The 14,716-nt window shown below is 43.9% G+C and overlaps 1 protein-coding gene across 4 annotated transcripts in view; it reads left to right on the forward strand.

Annotated features, from left to right (window-relative positions):
• Positions 1 to 14,716, forward strand: part of MARF1 (meiosis regulator and mRNA stability factor 1) — a 34,845-nt gene extending 20,129 nt beyond the window's left edge. For 3 of the 4 annotated variants that reach the window (XM_016196239.2, XM_016196237.2, XM_016196238.2), the window contains exons 19-26: positions 732 to 934; positions 1,593 to 1,820; positions 5,256 to 5,486; positions 7,504 to 7,716; positions 8,883 to 8,943; positions 9,030 to 9,128; positions 10,743 to 10,913; positions 12,167 to 14,716. In XM_016196239.2, the coding sequence (XP_016051725.2) occupies positions 732 to 934; positions 1,593 to 1,820; positions 5,256 to 5,486; positions 7,504 to 7,716; positions 8,883 to 8,943; positions 9,030 to 9,128; positions 10,743 to 10,913; positions 12,167 to 12,411 (1,451 nt within the window). In that variant the 3' untranslated portion in view covers positions 12,412 to 14,716. Of the gene's footprint in view, positions 1 to 731; positions 935 to 1,592; positions 1,821 to 5,255; positions 5,487 to 7,503; positions 7,717 to 8,882; positions 8,944 to 9,029; positions 9,129 to 10,742; positions 10,914 to 12,166 lie in introns of those variants that run through there. The other variant, XM_016196240.2, reaches the window with a different exon arrangement.

The raw sequence follows: 14,716 nt of genomic DNA on the forward strand, positions 1-14,716 counted from the left end.
CCTGAAAAGGAAAGAAAACTCAAATCACTGTTTTGTGTTACCTTTCACATTTAGTAGTTCCAGTTGAGGTCTGAGAGAGGATAGGTAGATTAAATCTGCATGCTGTCACGTTCTCCCACTATTACTCATCAGTGCTTTTCTTAACCTGTGCTCCTGTACAACACTGTGTCCATGAAATCATAGCATTTCACAGCTACAGTGAGTAATGTCAGTCTTTTCCCAATTCTGGTTTTAAAATTAATAGAAACTCTTAAGTTTAAGCTTTTTCTCCCATCTTTTTTGTTAAACTTTTGACGCCTGGTAGTCATTTCTGCTGGCAATACTAAGTGAATAGCAGATGAATAAACAAAGAGCATGTGAACGTTCAGAAGTGTGATTTCATAGAAATAATAGGCCTGTGTGGTCATGCTCGTATGGGGTGAGGGTGAAACATGGTGGGTGGCTAGAGAAATTATTTCTAGCTTATAAGAAGCAGCTAAATAGGTGTCTATGTGTGTGTATGTGCATTTCATTATATATGTAATAGTGTTCTGACTCCTGGTACTCTGCCTTTGAATGAGTTTGAAAACCATCTGCAAAGAGAGAGGAGTGTGTTTGTTTTAGGTTGTTTGTGTTTGGAAGGTGAAAATAATATCTCTTGTAATCCGTGCATAGGACTAACTACAGTAATAATATTGAGCACAAATGGGTAGAAGAAGATTGTGACTTGTATTGGTTTGTTTTTTTTAAAGAACGTACCCAGGATGAAATAGAAAGGACAAAACAGTTCTCCCAGGATGTTGTTGATTTGCTGAGGCACCAGCCCCATTTCCGGATGCCCTTTAATAAGTTCATCCCCTCTTACCATCACCATTTTGGCCGGCAGTGCAAACTCTCATACTATGGGTTTACCAAACTACTTGAACTTTTTGAAGCCATACCCAATATTCTACAAGTAAGTGAAGAAATTCTATTTTCCTGAACAATATAAGGGGACTTTTTTTTTCCAGAGTAGGGAGTTATGAAATAGAAATATTTCAAATTTTGATCCTGTTAGAGAAGCTATGTTGTTGGCTCATTAGTATTTAGGTAACTGTGTTTTCTTATATCAATATAGAAATAAATCATTCTTCAAACTTGTTTTAGGGTAATTATTGAAAAAATGATTAAATACTTTAAATTTATAAATTGATTATTCTTTCATTAGCTCCATACTTTTCAAATTTCTGTGTTGGAGCTGGGGATTAGTACATGGGGTGGGGGTGATACAAATGATTAGCTGTTTAGTTGTTGGTAACTTAAACCAGATTTCTGTTGTTGACTTTTATTAATATTACCATTTTTGACCCTCAAAGTGCTGTTTAGATTTTTTTTAATTTTGTAGTAAGATGCACATTATCTACTTAACTATTTTTAAGTGTACAGTTCAGCTGTGTTAAATATATTTACATCATTGTGCAACCAAGTTCCAGAACTTTTTAATCTTGAAAAACAAACTATATTCATTAAAGAACACCAAAGCGCTTTTTAGTTACTATACATTTTCATGCCATTTAATTCCAAAAGTAGTCCTAACGTTTTCAGTGTTCCTTTCCTTCTCCTCTGTTTCCAAGGTATTGGAATGTGGAGAAGAAAAAGTCCTCACTTTGACAGAGGTAGAACGATTCAAAGCTCTAGCTGCCCAGTTTGTTAAACTCCTTCGTTCCCAAAAAGATAACTGCCTTATGATGTCAGATCTGCTCACAGAATACGCCAAAACTTTTGGTTACACATTTCGTCTCCAAGACTATGATGTCAGCTCAGTTTCAGCTTTAACCCAGAAGCTCTGCCATGTTGTGAAGGTAAACAGATTTTTTTCATGGAATAACACTTGCAGCATGATCTTCATTGGGTGTTCATTTGTGCTTTAGCATTTCTAAGCACACGTCGCGCCATTTAACTGCTTCACAACTTGCTTTGTGTGTCCTTAATACCTTAAGAGATAATAGAAGATGACTTAGGTTTGGCAGTTTAGATTTCGGATTTGCCTTTGTGTGTTTATTAGTGGCCTAGTCAAAGTTGTGTCTTGAACTGATGAGGTCACTGTTTGTCCCAGGGTGTTTATTCCCAGTTATATCGGTCTCGGTGCTGCTGGCCTGAAGTTGGGATCCATCTAAACAGACCTTCATCTCTGAAGTTTCGGGGAGACTAATCACAAATCTCTCCTCCCTTCCAGATTCTGACTTACTTAAGGAGTAGATGTAGGAGCAAGCTAGCTGAGAGTTGCCCTTGTTGCTGGTAACACTGGATTGGAAAGGGTACCTTCCTCTTCTTCCCTGCCTTTCACTGACTGAGCCTCCCAGCCCTAGGCAGAGCAGCAGGACAGTTTTCAAGCTGCATCCACCCCAGAACCAAGAAAACTCACTACAGGGAGGAGGAAACGGAAAGGAAAGCACAAAGTGGTGGCAGCCTCAGTCACAGGTCTGGAAAGAATCTATTTATGTACTCAAGTGGAGGGGGAAAATCCTTTGCAGGAGACAGACATAGCTGCTGGAGAGTGGGAAGAACACCAAGAGTGTGGAGCATTGAGGACCATGGAGGAGGAATGGCCAGCAGCATCTCATGCTACTGAGGGCAAGGGACACAGGGCTAATGAGACCTATGGATCTAGCTAAGTGAGCATGTTCAAGAGCTACTGAGAGGATCTACTTGAGAGAGAAAATAAATATACAAAGACAAGAAAGGGTGATGGGCGAGGGTCCTGAGGAGGCAGGAGTTGTCATTCAGTGGAAGGAGGGACAGCTCAGATATCAATATTTTCATTTCAATAAAAGGGAAGGGATGTAGGGTGGATGCAGATACAGGTAAAGGTGATGTTTGTCACCAGGAAAAGGAGGGAGTTACCTTCCAAGAGCTATTTTTCTGTCAAGTAGAAGGTGAGAGCAACTGCTTAGAGAGAGAAAAAGAGAGAGACAGGATTCAAGATTGAAGAGCATGGAGAAGGTTTGGAATTGTCATGGTGGTAAGTGGAAGAGTGACCAGGAAATCAGGCAGGGCTGCTGGGAGTATGGAGAGCTCACTGGAAGTTTGTGCTCATAGGCTTACTTTGGTGAAAATCGTGGCATGGCTGCTTAGGTGTGGCTCCAGGAAAGTAGATAGTTGGGTTCGAGGTGAGATTTTGCCAGATGGGTACAACAAAAAGGCATAGGGACAAAGGAGTTTGGAGTGTTGACATGATTGTTAATGAATTAATGGCCTATCAGTGCCAAGATGGATGAAAAAGGGGAGAAAATAGGAGTCAATGCTGGTGAAGTTGCAGAAAGATAAGAATCGAATCTTTCTTTTCTCCCACCCAATGTCTGCTTTAGCCTCCTGTTAGCATGCAGGATGCATGGGAGGTTTGAATGAGTTATTTTGGAAGTGGGCAGTGACAATATTCCAAGTATGACCCTGGGAATGGGAGTCTGGAGTGGAATCAAGTAGAAAGGATGTCACAGGAGATGCGAAAGTTGAGGCACTGAAAGGCCGTGATGTGGGACATGCCCCCTGGGATGCTCAGTCACCCAGGACAATGGCAGTGCTGGCCTTGGTGGAGAGGAAGACTAAGCCATGACCAGAGACTTTGCCAAATAAGGGTGAATGATGGGGAAGCTTGGCTGTGAGCAGTGGAGACAGGAAAAGATGGGAGAGGCTACCCTGGCTGCACTTGAACCCCCTAGGGAGCTTCCGGGAAATTCCAATGCCTGGACTTCACCCCTGCCTCTGAGATTCTTAAGTAATTAGCCCGAGTGTGCTCTTAGCATTGGCGTTTTCTATAAGCGGCCTGGGTGATTCTAATGTGTAGCCAGGGTTGAGAAGCAAGAGATGTATCTAAGTAGCATCAAAGGAGTGGGAGTAATAGTAATGGTCTGGGCATTTAAGAAGATAACTCGGGCTCCCCGGGATTTATAACACTGATTGATTAAACCTCATGCCTGCACACGAAATGTGTAGTATAAATCTCCACAAATCCGTCATCTTGATAAGTGGAGGGGGGTGTCTACCCACCAGTCTCCTGTCTTGACTCTAGGGAAACGTCAGAACCAAAGACACACTGATAGGGATGTCTGGTCAAATGCCAGCCGCCTCTCCTTGCCTCCGAGGATCCAAAACCCCAGCTGGGCCCTGGCTCATGTGGCTCAGTGGTAGAGTGCCGGCCTGCACACCACAGGGTCGAGGGTTTGATTCTCGGTAAAGGGCACGTGCCTGGGCTGTGGGTTTGATCCTCGGCCCCAGTTGGGGCACGCGTGGGAGGCAACCGATAGATGTCTCTCTCACAAAGATGTCTCTCTCTCTCTCCCTCTGACCCTCCCCCCCCCCCCAATCTCTTCCACTTTCTCTAAAAATCAATGGAAAAAATATCCTTGGGTGAGGATTAACAAACAAACTAAAACCCCAACTGGAAAGCCAGGAACATGGAAAAGCAGCTGTAGTAGTAAATACCGGTTTGCCTGCCAATGTCTAAGCAGTGTGTATACTGAAGCTCTGCCTGTTTTAATTTCATTGAAGGTTCAATTCACAGACTCGTCCACCCCTGCCCAAGACCTGTGGATCTCAGTCACCAAATGCTTGTTCCTTTACAAGTTGCTAGGTTCCCAAATGGTAACCTGTGTCTTTTTTGCAAGGTTTCCCTCCTGATGTGCTTAAAAACTGAAATCCTTTATCTTCTTGAGAACCTGAAACAACGGAGAAGTAGACACATAGTCAGAACTGAAAATGCCAGCTTTTTGGCAAGTAATGATGGACTAGAAGATTGCGGCTTGCCTTATAGTTAGAGTGGATCTTGTAGTCAGAATGGGCCTTCAATCACCTCCCCAGTCTATCCCCTGGGACACGTGTGTGGTGAGTCATGTCTGCAGAGCAGCGGTGTGGAGTGTCGCCTGCAGTCTAACCACCCCCACCCGGCACAGCAACCCTTAATTCACAAGCTTGGACCAGTGATGGCAGCTGGCCAGTCTTGTCTCCTTCCTTTAGGGGGCAGTGGAGAAAATGTCCTAAGAGGGGGTGGTATTGATGGAAGTTTCTGGTTTTGGACTAGCAGGAAGGGAGAGAATAATTTCTCCAGCCTCACCTGAAGTGTTGGTCTAGTGTCCCAGAGAAGCTACAAACAAACCCACTCACTTTACTTCAATTAAAGAGAAAGATTTAGAGACTTTCCCTCTGTGGGTCTCATTAGCCAGAATGAAACTTGGTGAGCAGGGTGTGATCCGGGTTGTCTCTCTTGAGTTTGGATAAGTTTGAATTTCTGTTTTCCCCAGGTTACTGATACGGAATCTGGCAAACAGATCCAGCTGGTCAACCGCAAGTCCCTGCGCTCTCTCACTGCCCAGCTGCTGGTATTGTTGATGTCCTGGGAAGGAGCCACCTATCTTTCTGTTGATGAGCTCAAGAGACATTATGAAGCTACCCATAGCACTCCTCTCAACCCTCTTGAATATGGATTCATGACCTTGACTGAACTTCTGAAGAGTCTGCCTTATTTAGTTGAGGTACGAATGCTAATGGTTCTCTAGGACCATCATAATGAAACTTCAATTGGGTATTCCTGGATTAACTAGTGGTTTAGAGGGTGTAGGAAGGGACCATTGGTCATTTTATTGTTGGACAGACAGAGGCACCCTGCCTAAATGTCAAGCCAGCCCAAAAACCCTAGCCCCCTGATTCTTGAACTGGGGGGCTTTTGCCCTGCTCCAGGCTGGATTTTGCTTCTATTACTGCTTTCTGAATTAGAGCAATTATATGGTGGCTTCATGCAACTTATCAGTCAGGTAGGTACAGGTCATAAAGGAAAATTGGCTAGCTGGTCACCCAGGTAGCATTTCAAGAATGGCACTTCCAGGACTAGAAATTTGTTGGAGATACTACGGAAAGAGATAAGATCCTAGGAAAATTATCAAAATTGACTCGAAGTTAAAAATTAGACCAGTTACCACAAAAGAGACTTTAAATGTCATTGAAATTATACCACTGAAAAAGGCACCAGGACCAGTTTGGTTAACAATTGGATTTTAACTAACCCTTAAAGAATAAATAACTCCAACTTCTTAAAAAATATTCTAAACCACTTGAAAATAAAGATACAAAGCTTGACTACTTCATTTTATGAAGCCAAAATAACCTGAATACCAAAAGCCTAAAATGGTCACCCAAAAGAAAGTGATTCTAAATAGGATATTAACCAATAAAATACAGCAATACACAAAAAGAATAATATACCATTGTTCTCATATAACCATGTGATTGATAATCAAATAACTAAAAGGTACTGACAGAAAGTCTCTCCTTGGCCAAACTTTAGTTGGGCTCCCCTGAGCAGCCTTCTAGACTAGACCTTAACTTTGAATGTCAGTTAGGAATTTTCCATCCACCAGCAGTTTCCTCCCTTGGCTATAAATCCCCATTTTTCTTTGTTATACAGGTGACCTTTAAAAAACATGAGGGGCAAAAAATAAAATAAAATAATAAAATAAAAAACATGGGGGGGATTAGGGATGCTACCCCTCACGCAGTTGAAAATCTGCATATGACTTTTGACTTTCTAAAGACTTCAGTTGTCCCTCAGTACCCACAGGGGGTCCAGGAACCAATCCCCTGTGGATACCAAAACCTGCCGATGTTTGTCTCCTGTGTAAAATGGCATAGATCAGTGCATCCAGTTGGCCCTCTGCACCTGTGGACTCCCCACCACAGATCAAAAACAGTACAGGTATTGAGTGAAAAAAATGCACATATAAGTGGACCCATGCAGTTCAAAACTGTGTTATTTAAGGGTCGACTGTATTTGAAATTGAGCCCAGTTCTATACTAAGGCTATTTTTGCTGCTTTAACTACTGTCCAGCTTGGGCTTTCTTTTACAATATCAAATTCAACATTTTCTGAACTCTGTTAATCACCTGTTATATGAACATCAGTTCTGGGCAATGTAAGTGGATGTTCAAGACAAAAGATTTTCCATGGCCCGCTGAGGCTGGCAAATGTCCCTTCTCTTGCAGAATATCCGTGCATGCTAAAGATTCTGAAAAGGTTTATGGTAAAGAAATTTGCTTAATTTACTTGAGAACGGAAGAGCTTTGGGCTGTTTTCCCTTGTTGATTTTGTTGTTTAAGAGAATGCTAATGTTGTCACCTGCACCACGGTGTTCTTTGAAACACCACTTGGGGAAATGAGGTTGAGTGGCCTCAGTCCCCAGGCCTGATGTAGCTCTGTCTCCCTAAAGGTTTGCCTTCTACCCTCAATGCCAGTCTTTTTGTTTGAGGCCCCAGGTTTGCCACTTTCCTTCCTTTCTGGTACACTGTTTCTCCAGACCTCTGCCTATTTTTAGACTTGAAAATAGAACTCAGGTTTGCTCAAGGCTTCAGCTTTCTCTGGAAGGAAATCCTCAAGTGCATCCCTCCCCCTCCTTGACTTATTGTCCATTTTCAGGTTGACTTGGCACCTTGTGACTCTCAGGTGGCGGGGGCAGTCACTCTGGGAGTGTCTAATGCTGCGTCTTTCTCTTGGACCAGGTTTTCACTAATGATAAGGCAGAGGAGTGTGTGAAGCTCACAAGTCTGTATTTGTTTGCTAAGAACGTGCGGTCTTTACTTCGTACTTACCACTACCAGCAGCTTTTCCTTCATGAGTTTTCCGTGGCCTATTCCAAGTATGTCGGAGAAGCAGTGCAACCCAAGGCCTATGGCTTCAGTAGTGTAGAGGAGCTCTTGGGAGCAATTCCACAGGTGGGTGTTTTATTAGCTTCTTAGAGAGTCTTTCTGGAGAGCCACAGGCTTACTCTCTTAAACAGAATAAGGAAATGGCAGGTGTTTTGAACAGATCCTTCCATAACATACAGTTTGCATAAGATGAATGGTTTTAGTATTTCTCCTTCACGCTGCAAACCTTTCTTAAATTCCCATATGCCGGGTGAGGAAGTCCTAGACCCTGCCCCGGAAGGTGTCGGGCATTGGAGAGTCAGGACACCCCAGCAGGTGATGAGTCCATGTCAGTGCAGCCCCCAGCGGGTACACTGATGAGAGTCGTGGGCAGGCATGGGGGTACCAGAGCCGAGTTGTCAAGCATATGTAGGAGTTGACCATGTGGCAAAGAGGGGAGAGGGCAGTCTAGGTAGAGGGGATGGTGTGAGCAGATACCTGACAGGGAAGTAAGAGCTCAGTTATGGGGCTTTGCTCCTCCAGGCCTGAGCAGCACTCAGGGAGGAGCGTGGAGTTTGCGTGTGAAAAACACCACAGTCACTGCTGTGCTTTGGAGAATTGAGAGAAACGGGAGAGAGGAGCTCGGCCAGGACTCTGGCCATTGCCCAGGTCAGGGCGAGTGTTGTGAAGGGATTGAGCCTGAATGAAAATAACAGAGGAAGTAGTTAGGGACACACAGGAGCTGAGATCAGGGCCTTGGTGACAGGTGCCTGTGGGAGAGCACTGGGAGCCCAGGGCTTGGCTGAGGAGATGGAGAGCAGCATTATTAGGTAGAGGACTTTGTTTTAGGATTAGGATAATGAACTTAGTTTGAGGGGTCTGCGAGATCTCCATGAATTCTTTTGGGTATATTTAGTTTCTAGAAAAAATAGTAAGGGCTTTCATGTGAGAATTATCTTCATTTATAGACCAGAGCTGGTGTTTGGAAGATGGTCTTTTTAAAAGCCATAAAGAATATTTTTAAAGCTGAGTCTCAAGATTTTTAGACTACACAGCTTTTTATAAGGGACATGTTTCTGCCAGCCCTTATTGCTCTAAAAGGTAAAGAAAGAGTATAGAAAATTTTTCTTGGCATTAATTCAGTTTTAAATTCTAGTACGTTGAAGGCAGACATAGGTCACATTCTTCTTGAATTTTAGGGCTTATCTCCCCTCCTTTTCAATTGCTTAACCAGGAGTATGTCTTGTGTGCAGGTGGTCTGGATAAAAGGACATGGTCATAAGAGAATTGTAGTGTTAAAAAATGACATGAAAAGTAAGTAAGCGCCCATCCCGTGTCCCTTCAGAAATCCCGGTTCCCTCACTGACCTCTCCCTCTGACAGATGCTCTTTGTCCTCTAGGTCATTTGAGTTCAAACTGGCCCTCGGCTGCTGAGCATATCCTGGAGGTGCCCAAATCTTGCCCAGCCCCGGAACTCAAACTTGGAGCAGGTGATGATGGTAAGAGAGGACAGACAAAGCAGAGCTGGTGAAATTCTAGCAGAAATGGCTTGGAGTGGGGATGGGGTAGGAGGGACATCAGTGGGTCATTTTCATTAATTAAGTCTAGGTATTCATACATTTTTCAAAGTAATTGGTTAATAACAGAGAAAAAAACTGGCCTACATTTGGTTACATTTTATAGTTGACTGGTTAAGGTTCTTAAGGGATGTTGGCAGCCCCCAAATGACAATAGGTCAACCCAATTCAGATGTTAAAGGAAAAAATTATTCTGACACTTGTTAAAACAGTATTTCACACCCTTGCTGGTTTGCTTCAGTGGTTAGAATGTCGGTGCGGACTGAAGGTTCCCAGGTTTGATTCCAGCCAAGGGCATGTACCTCGGCTACAGGCTCAGCCATGGTCAGGGCAAGTGCAGGAGGCAACCAGTCGATGTGTCTCTCTCACATTGATGTTTCTCTCTCTCTCTCTCTCTCTCTCTCTCTCTCTAAAGCAATGGAAAAAATATCCTTGGGTGAGGATTTTAAAAAAACCCAAAAAACAGTATTTCACGACTGTTGTAATAGGGTCCCCTCTGTTGCACTAGGGAGAGAGATCAAGCCCAACTTTGATGACAACAAGGACGTGTGGGGATTTACAGTCAGAGGGCAGAGTGAGGGCATCGGTGGGTAGAAAATCACCAAGGGGAGACATCAAGGGTAGGGGGATTCTAGCTGATCTGATCTAGAAGGATCTTTGCTAAAAGCAGGCCAAGGACTTAGACATCCCGGTGTTGGTGGGTGGGGGTGGGAGGGGAATGAGGAACTTGATCAGATGGCATGGCTGGTGGATTCTCGATAAACTGACTTCCTAAGATTCTTGCTGGGACTCGGTAAGGACAGGACAGACATTGAAGATCTAGTGGAGAAGAGGGCTAAGAGGAGCCCAAAACTGGGTCAAGGAGAGTCGTTGTCATAGGACATCCCTGGGAAAGACTTGATAGTCATTCATGAACGTTCTTCACAACAACACTGAGTCACTTAGATTTTATGTGGAGCCATCTCTGTAGATAGATATCAGCTTGCTTGAATTCTATAGTAATTTTAACTTTATTTTGAATCCATTGTTATGTGTGAGAATTTTAACCTCATTGGCTCTGCAGGTCACTGTGTTCTGTGTTTATAACTCAGTTACATAACATTTTACACTTTATAAAGCACTTTAATGTAACTCATCTCTCAGCTGTCACAACCGCCTTAGCAGTAGTTACCTACATTCTAACATGAGAAACTAAAATTCCCAGAGGGTAAGTAGGTTACCCAGGATCACTCAGCTAGGAAGTGATAGAACTTGGACCCAAAACTTTATACCCTTTCTAAGGGTTTTTTATTTCCCTCCATTGGATGCTGACTGTGGAACCCTTTTTCTCAGGTGGGGCCTCAAGGGAGAGCTAGCTTATGTATTTTCACTTACCAAAGAGAGACCCAGGTCTTTCTGTTATTGGCTTTTTTTTTGTTTGACCTCACGTTCCCGAGTACTGCCTGACTCATGTTTAAGGCTTTGAAAGAAGGCCTCCACACAGACTTGTATAGACTGCTTCCCGAGTGGAGCCCACAGCCTGCCTTCTCTGTGCAGGGCCCTGTCAGACGGAGCAGGAGCTCCTCCGCCTGACCAGCGACTCCCCCGTGGACCTCCTGTGTGCGCCCGTCCCCTCCTGCCTGCCGTCCCCTCAGCTGAGACCAGATCCTGTCATCCCTCAGTCTGCCGATCTCATTCAGTTTGAGGAACAACCTCAAGAACCGTCGGGTAGGATGCACTGTCGTGGGCTTTTCTCTGTGGGCTTAAATAAAATCACATGCCAGTATGTTTGATGGAGGTGGAGAAACAGTACCTTTCCCGGCACAAAATACCTGTGCCGAGTATTCAGGACCCTCTTTTTCTGTCAGGATTCCTCCAAAATTGGGCTCAGAGCCTGAGGTGGCTTGGGGAGCAGGCATGGGGATGACAGTGAGTCTTGAGGGCTGATGTAGCTGGGCGGTGAAGGAGGCACGCTCGTCACCAAACATCCATGTCCGCTCTCGCAGTCTCCAGAATGGCTGCAAAGGGTACGGGGCTCTATGAGGGACGAGAGGGCAGGGAGGGGCCTCTGTCTTGACTGCAGACCCCGCACAGTGGCCTGAGAAGGAAGGGGTCGCTGGCCCTCCCTGCGTGCCTGACCCTGCACTGGGGCTGGCACGCAGCCCTCTTTAGTGCTCCCCTCAGCTCTGCAGGCTAGGTGACGGGCAGAGCTTGTGTCATGACTAGAGATCAGTCTGGCTTCAGGCTGCCTGACTAGGAAGTGGCAGTTAGGATTTCAGCCCAAGGCCTCCTGTCTTTCTGCTGTGTCACCTCACCTGAGGGACTGGCCCCCTGCTCTGATGAGGAACTTCCCTCGTCTTCCCTTTGTTGATGGTCCTTCCCCACCCTGCCGAGCTGCTTTCCAGGAGATCACAGGGGCAGCCTCCTGACCTCACAGCCCTTCGTCTTCTCAAGCGGCATTCAGCATTCGGCATTGTTGCCCAGTGAAAGAGCCGAGGCTTTTTATCTGGAAAATAGAAGGGGAGCCACGCACCTGGCTTCTGTGCCTCTCTCCCCTTACCCCTCACCGTGACCTTAGACACGCAGAGTAAGGACCAGGGCCCCTCGTGGTCTGAAAGTCTTAAAGTCATGTGTGGCTTATGGGTAGTTAATTACCTTATAGAGTAAATGGGCAGAGAATCCAAAGTAGAAAAAAAAAGTTTTTAAATCATTGCCCATTGATTTATAGCCAAAAATGAAGATCTCTAAAACTCTGTAATACAGGGGAGAACTGAGATGCAGTTTATATAAATATTTGGCTGTGACGCATAATATTATTGATCTCTAGTCACGCATAAGCTACACAGCTAATATGTAAATGGTGGCATGGGTGTCACATTTGAGGTGTTATTTTTTAAATATTTTTTGTGAAAATATGAGAGAGAAACAGACACTTCTTACAGGTCCTAGGACTGAATCTATTTGCTTTTCTGTGTTTACAGAAATTATGATTTTAAACCAAGAAGAGAACACTGAAATTCCAGTACCAGTAAATAACAAAAAGCTGACCTCCGACTCCAGCTCATCTTGCGTCTCAGCCACTGTCCCGGCACCTCCCTGCCTCCCCTCGGAAGCCCCAGAGTCGCAGCTCATTAGGGGCCCTGTGGAAAGCCCAGCCAAAAAGCAACCCAAAAATAGAGTAAAATTGGCAGCCAACTTTTCCTTTGCACCTATAACCAAGCTTTGACTCATTTTGAACATAGAATTAGGAGGGAAAACACTGTCTGATTCTGCACACAAAAGTGGGTTCAGAAAACACAGCCTTTGCTCTTTTAATGAAAACCCTCGAAGCCACCTCCTCCAGCCTTAGATGTAGTCCATATGTTCTGTTTCTTTTCCACTGAACACAGCTTGGAGCTGAAGTTTTTCTTTCTACCCTGCCCCCTAAATTATTTGAACAGCAACAACAACAAACTTCTGGCATTTGTTAAAGAATTCTTAATATATTTTACCAATTTTTTTCTTAATTATTATGAAATATAATGGTGTTCCATAAGAAGAAAGCAGTAAGAACTTGTCTAGAAGGAAGTAGTTTTACTTCCATTAGGCCACATCAGTGGTATAATCCTCCATGTAGCATAATATAGTCTCAGCCTTTGCTTACTGATGTTTTCAGACAGTATTAATCATATGCATGATGTGTCTTGAAGCAAAGCCTGTTCAGTGGCCCTGCGTGATCACACACTGACGAAGGGTGGGCCAGAGGTAAGAATGTTTTTTCAGGTTAGGTGTGAAGGTTCCTGGCTTCCATGTGACTTGTAAGAGTGCCTTGTTTTTTATTTGACTATGTCTGTAGTTGACAAATGTGGCTTCATCACAAAATTTTTTAAATGTTTCCACTTTGGGGTTCCATTTAGGAGCTTCTAGAAGGTTGAGGATGATTTAAGCTTCCCTTTCCAGTTTGACATGCATTCAGTAAAGGAAAAGGAAGATTGCTTTGGTGTCATGAATTTAAAGTCAGCATTTGAAGTCCACACAGTATTGTGTGTCAAGAGGCAGTGTTGGGAAGTGTCTGATTTTCTCAGATATGCAGTGCATAATTACAAATCAGAGCCGAGGGGTGCGGTGCTTTATCTGGGGCGGTACGGATACTCTTTCCACTGGGAACACACAGAAATTCTATCTAAACATATAAAGGCCAAGGTTGATCAACTTAACTTGGTTTTTGTAATTTTAAAGCTGGTTTTGGTAGTCGGGAAGCTCTATGTGTATGTTTTTGTGTGTCTTAATAGTGTCTACTTTAACTCGGTTACTTCTCACTGTTGGAAGCACGTTCAGGTTTTTTGTGGTATCTGATGTTGGCATTTGGGAAAAGCCAGCCTTTGAGGGAGCACTGTCCTGTTGAATGACTTTCGCCCCAAGGTGGCTGAGGCATCCGGTGACAGATGGCCTCTCGCCGCTCCTGGAGAACCTGACATTTACAATGGGTTGTATTTGTTGGGCAAAAGCGGAGTCATTCATAGAGCAGAAAGAACCTGTTGACAAAAGGTCTTCCACTAGTTAGATGGTTTCTTTGGGGGAAATGTTTATATTTTGTAATTTCTGGAAAGCCAGAAAATGGGCTCTGATTTTATAGCCAGCATTTTGATGAAATGCCACAAAATAAGGGCTATAGAGAGATTTTTACAAGGTAGATGTTTGTTCCCCAAATCTTTTCTATGAAGCCAGTGATTCCCAGTTCTGGAGATGTAGCCCCAATCAAGATGGAACTACACTGGAAAAGCCTGCTGAGCGTGATGGCACTCTGATCCCTCTGAAGGCGTTTCCTCCACAGACATAGTGGGACAGGAAGTACATGCAAATGTGCAGTTTTTTAAAAGAAGCTTTTAAACAATGTGATAGAGTTAGGGTTGAGAACATCGGTTGCCTTATTCTGAGATTTCATAAAGCTGAGTTTGCATACTTGGACTTTAGTTTTGCTCTCATGTAAAGAACTGTGGTCTTTAAAAACATAAGAGGTACTATTACAAGTCACAAGGAACAGTCTCAAAGAGCAGTTTCTTTGGGCAACAAAAGAAGAGACTGAAGTGTGCTGTCATGTGAGTGTGGTCGCACCATTCGCTGGAGTCTCCAGCCAGCCTGGGATGTGTGTGTGACTCGAATAACTTGCTGTTTGAAGATAGGAAAATACAGCAGAAGTTTATTGTGTTCCTAATGTACTCCACAATGGCCAGTCCAATTGCTACCTATTTTTTTATCCAGAGGCTTAATGAAATGATGTGACAAAATGATGTATGAGAATTAAGACAATGAAATTCTTGATTTCTGGGTGGAAAGATGTACTGGATTAGATTTATCTTTAAAAAAAAAAAAAAGCAAAAGTTACCACCAAAAACCCCTTCCCCATCTTGCACTGTTTGTTTTGGATTGGGCTTGGGGGAGAGATGTTTTTCTTAACCGTCTACTTTGTTTGAACACATTTTGTGGTTCAAGTGCTGTTTTGTGTGTTGGGACCAAACAGTTGTCAATAAACTTTACAAGCAAGCATCCAA

This window comes from Miniopterus natalensis, chromosome 3, assembly GCF_054644295.1.
Source record: "Miniopterus natalensis isolate mMinNat1 chromosome 3, mMinNat1.hap1, whole genome shotgun sequence".
NCBI lineage: Eukaryota > Metazoa > Chordata > Mammalia > Chiroptera > Miniopteridae > Miniopterus > Miniopterus natalensis.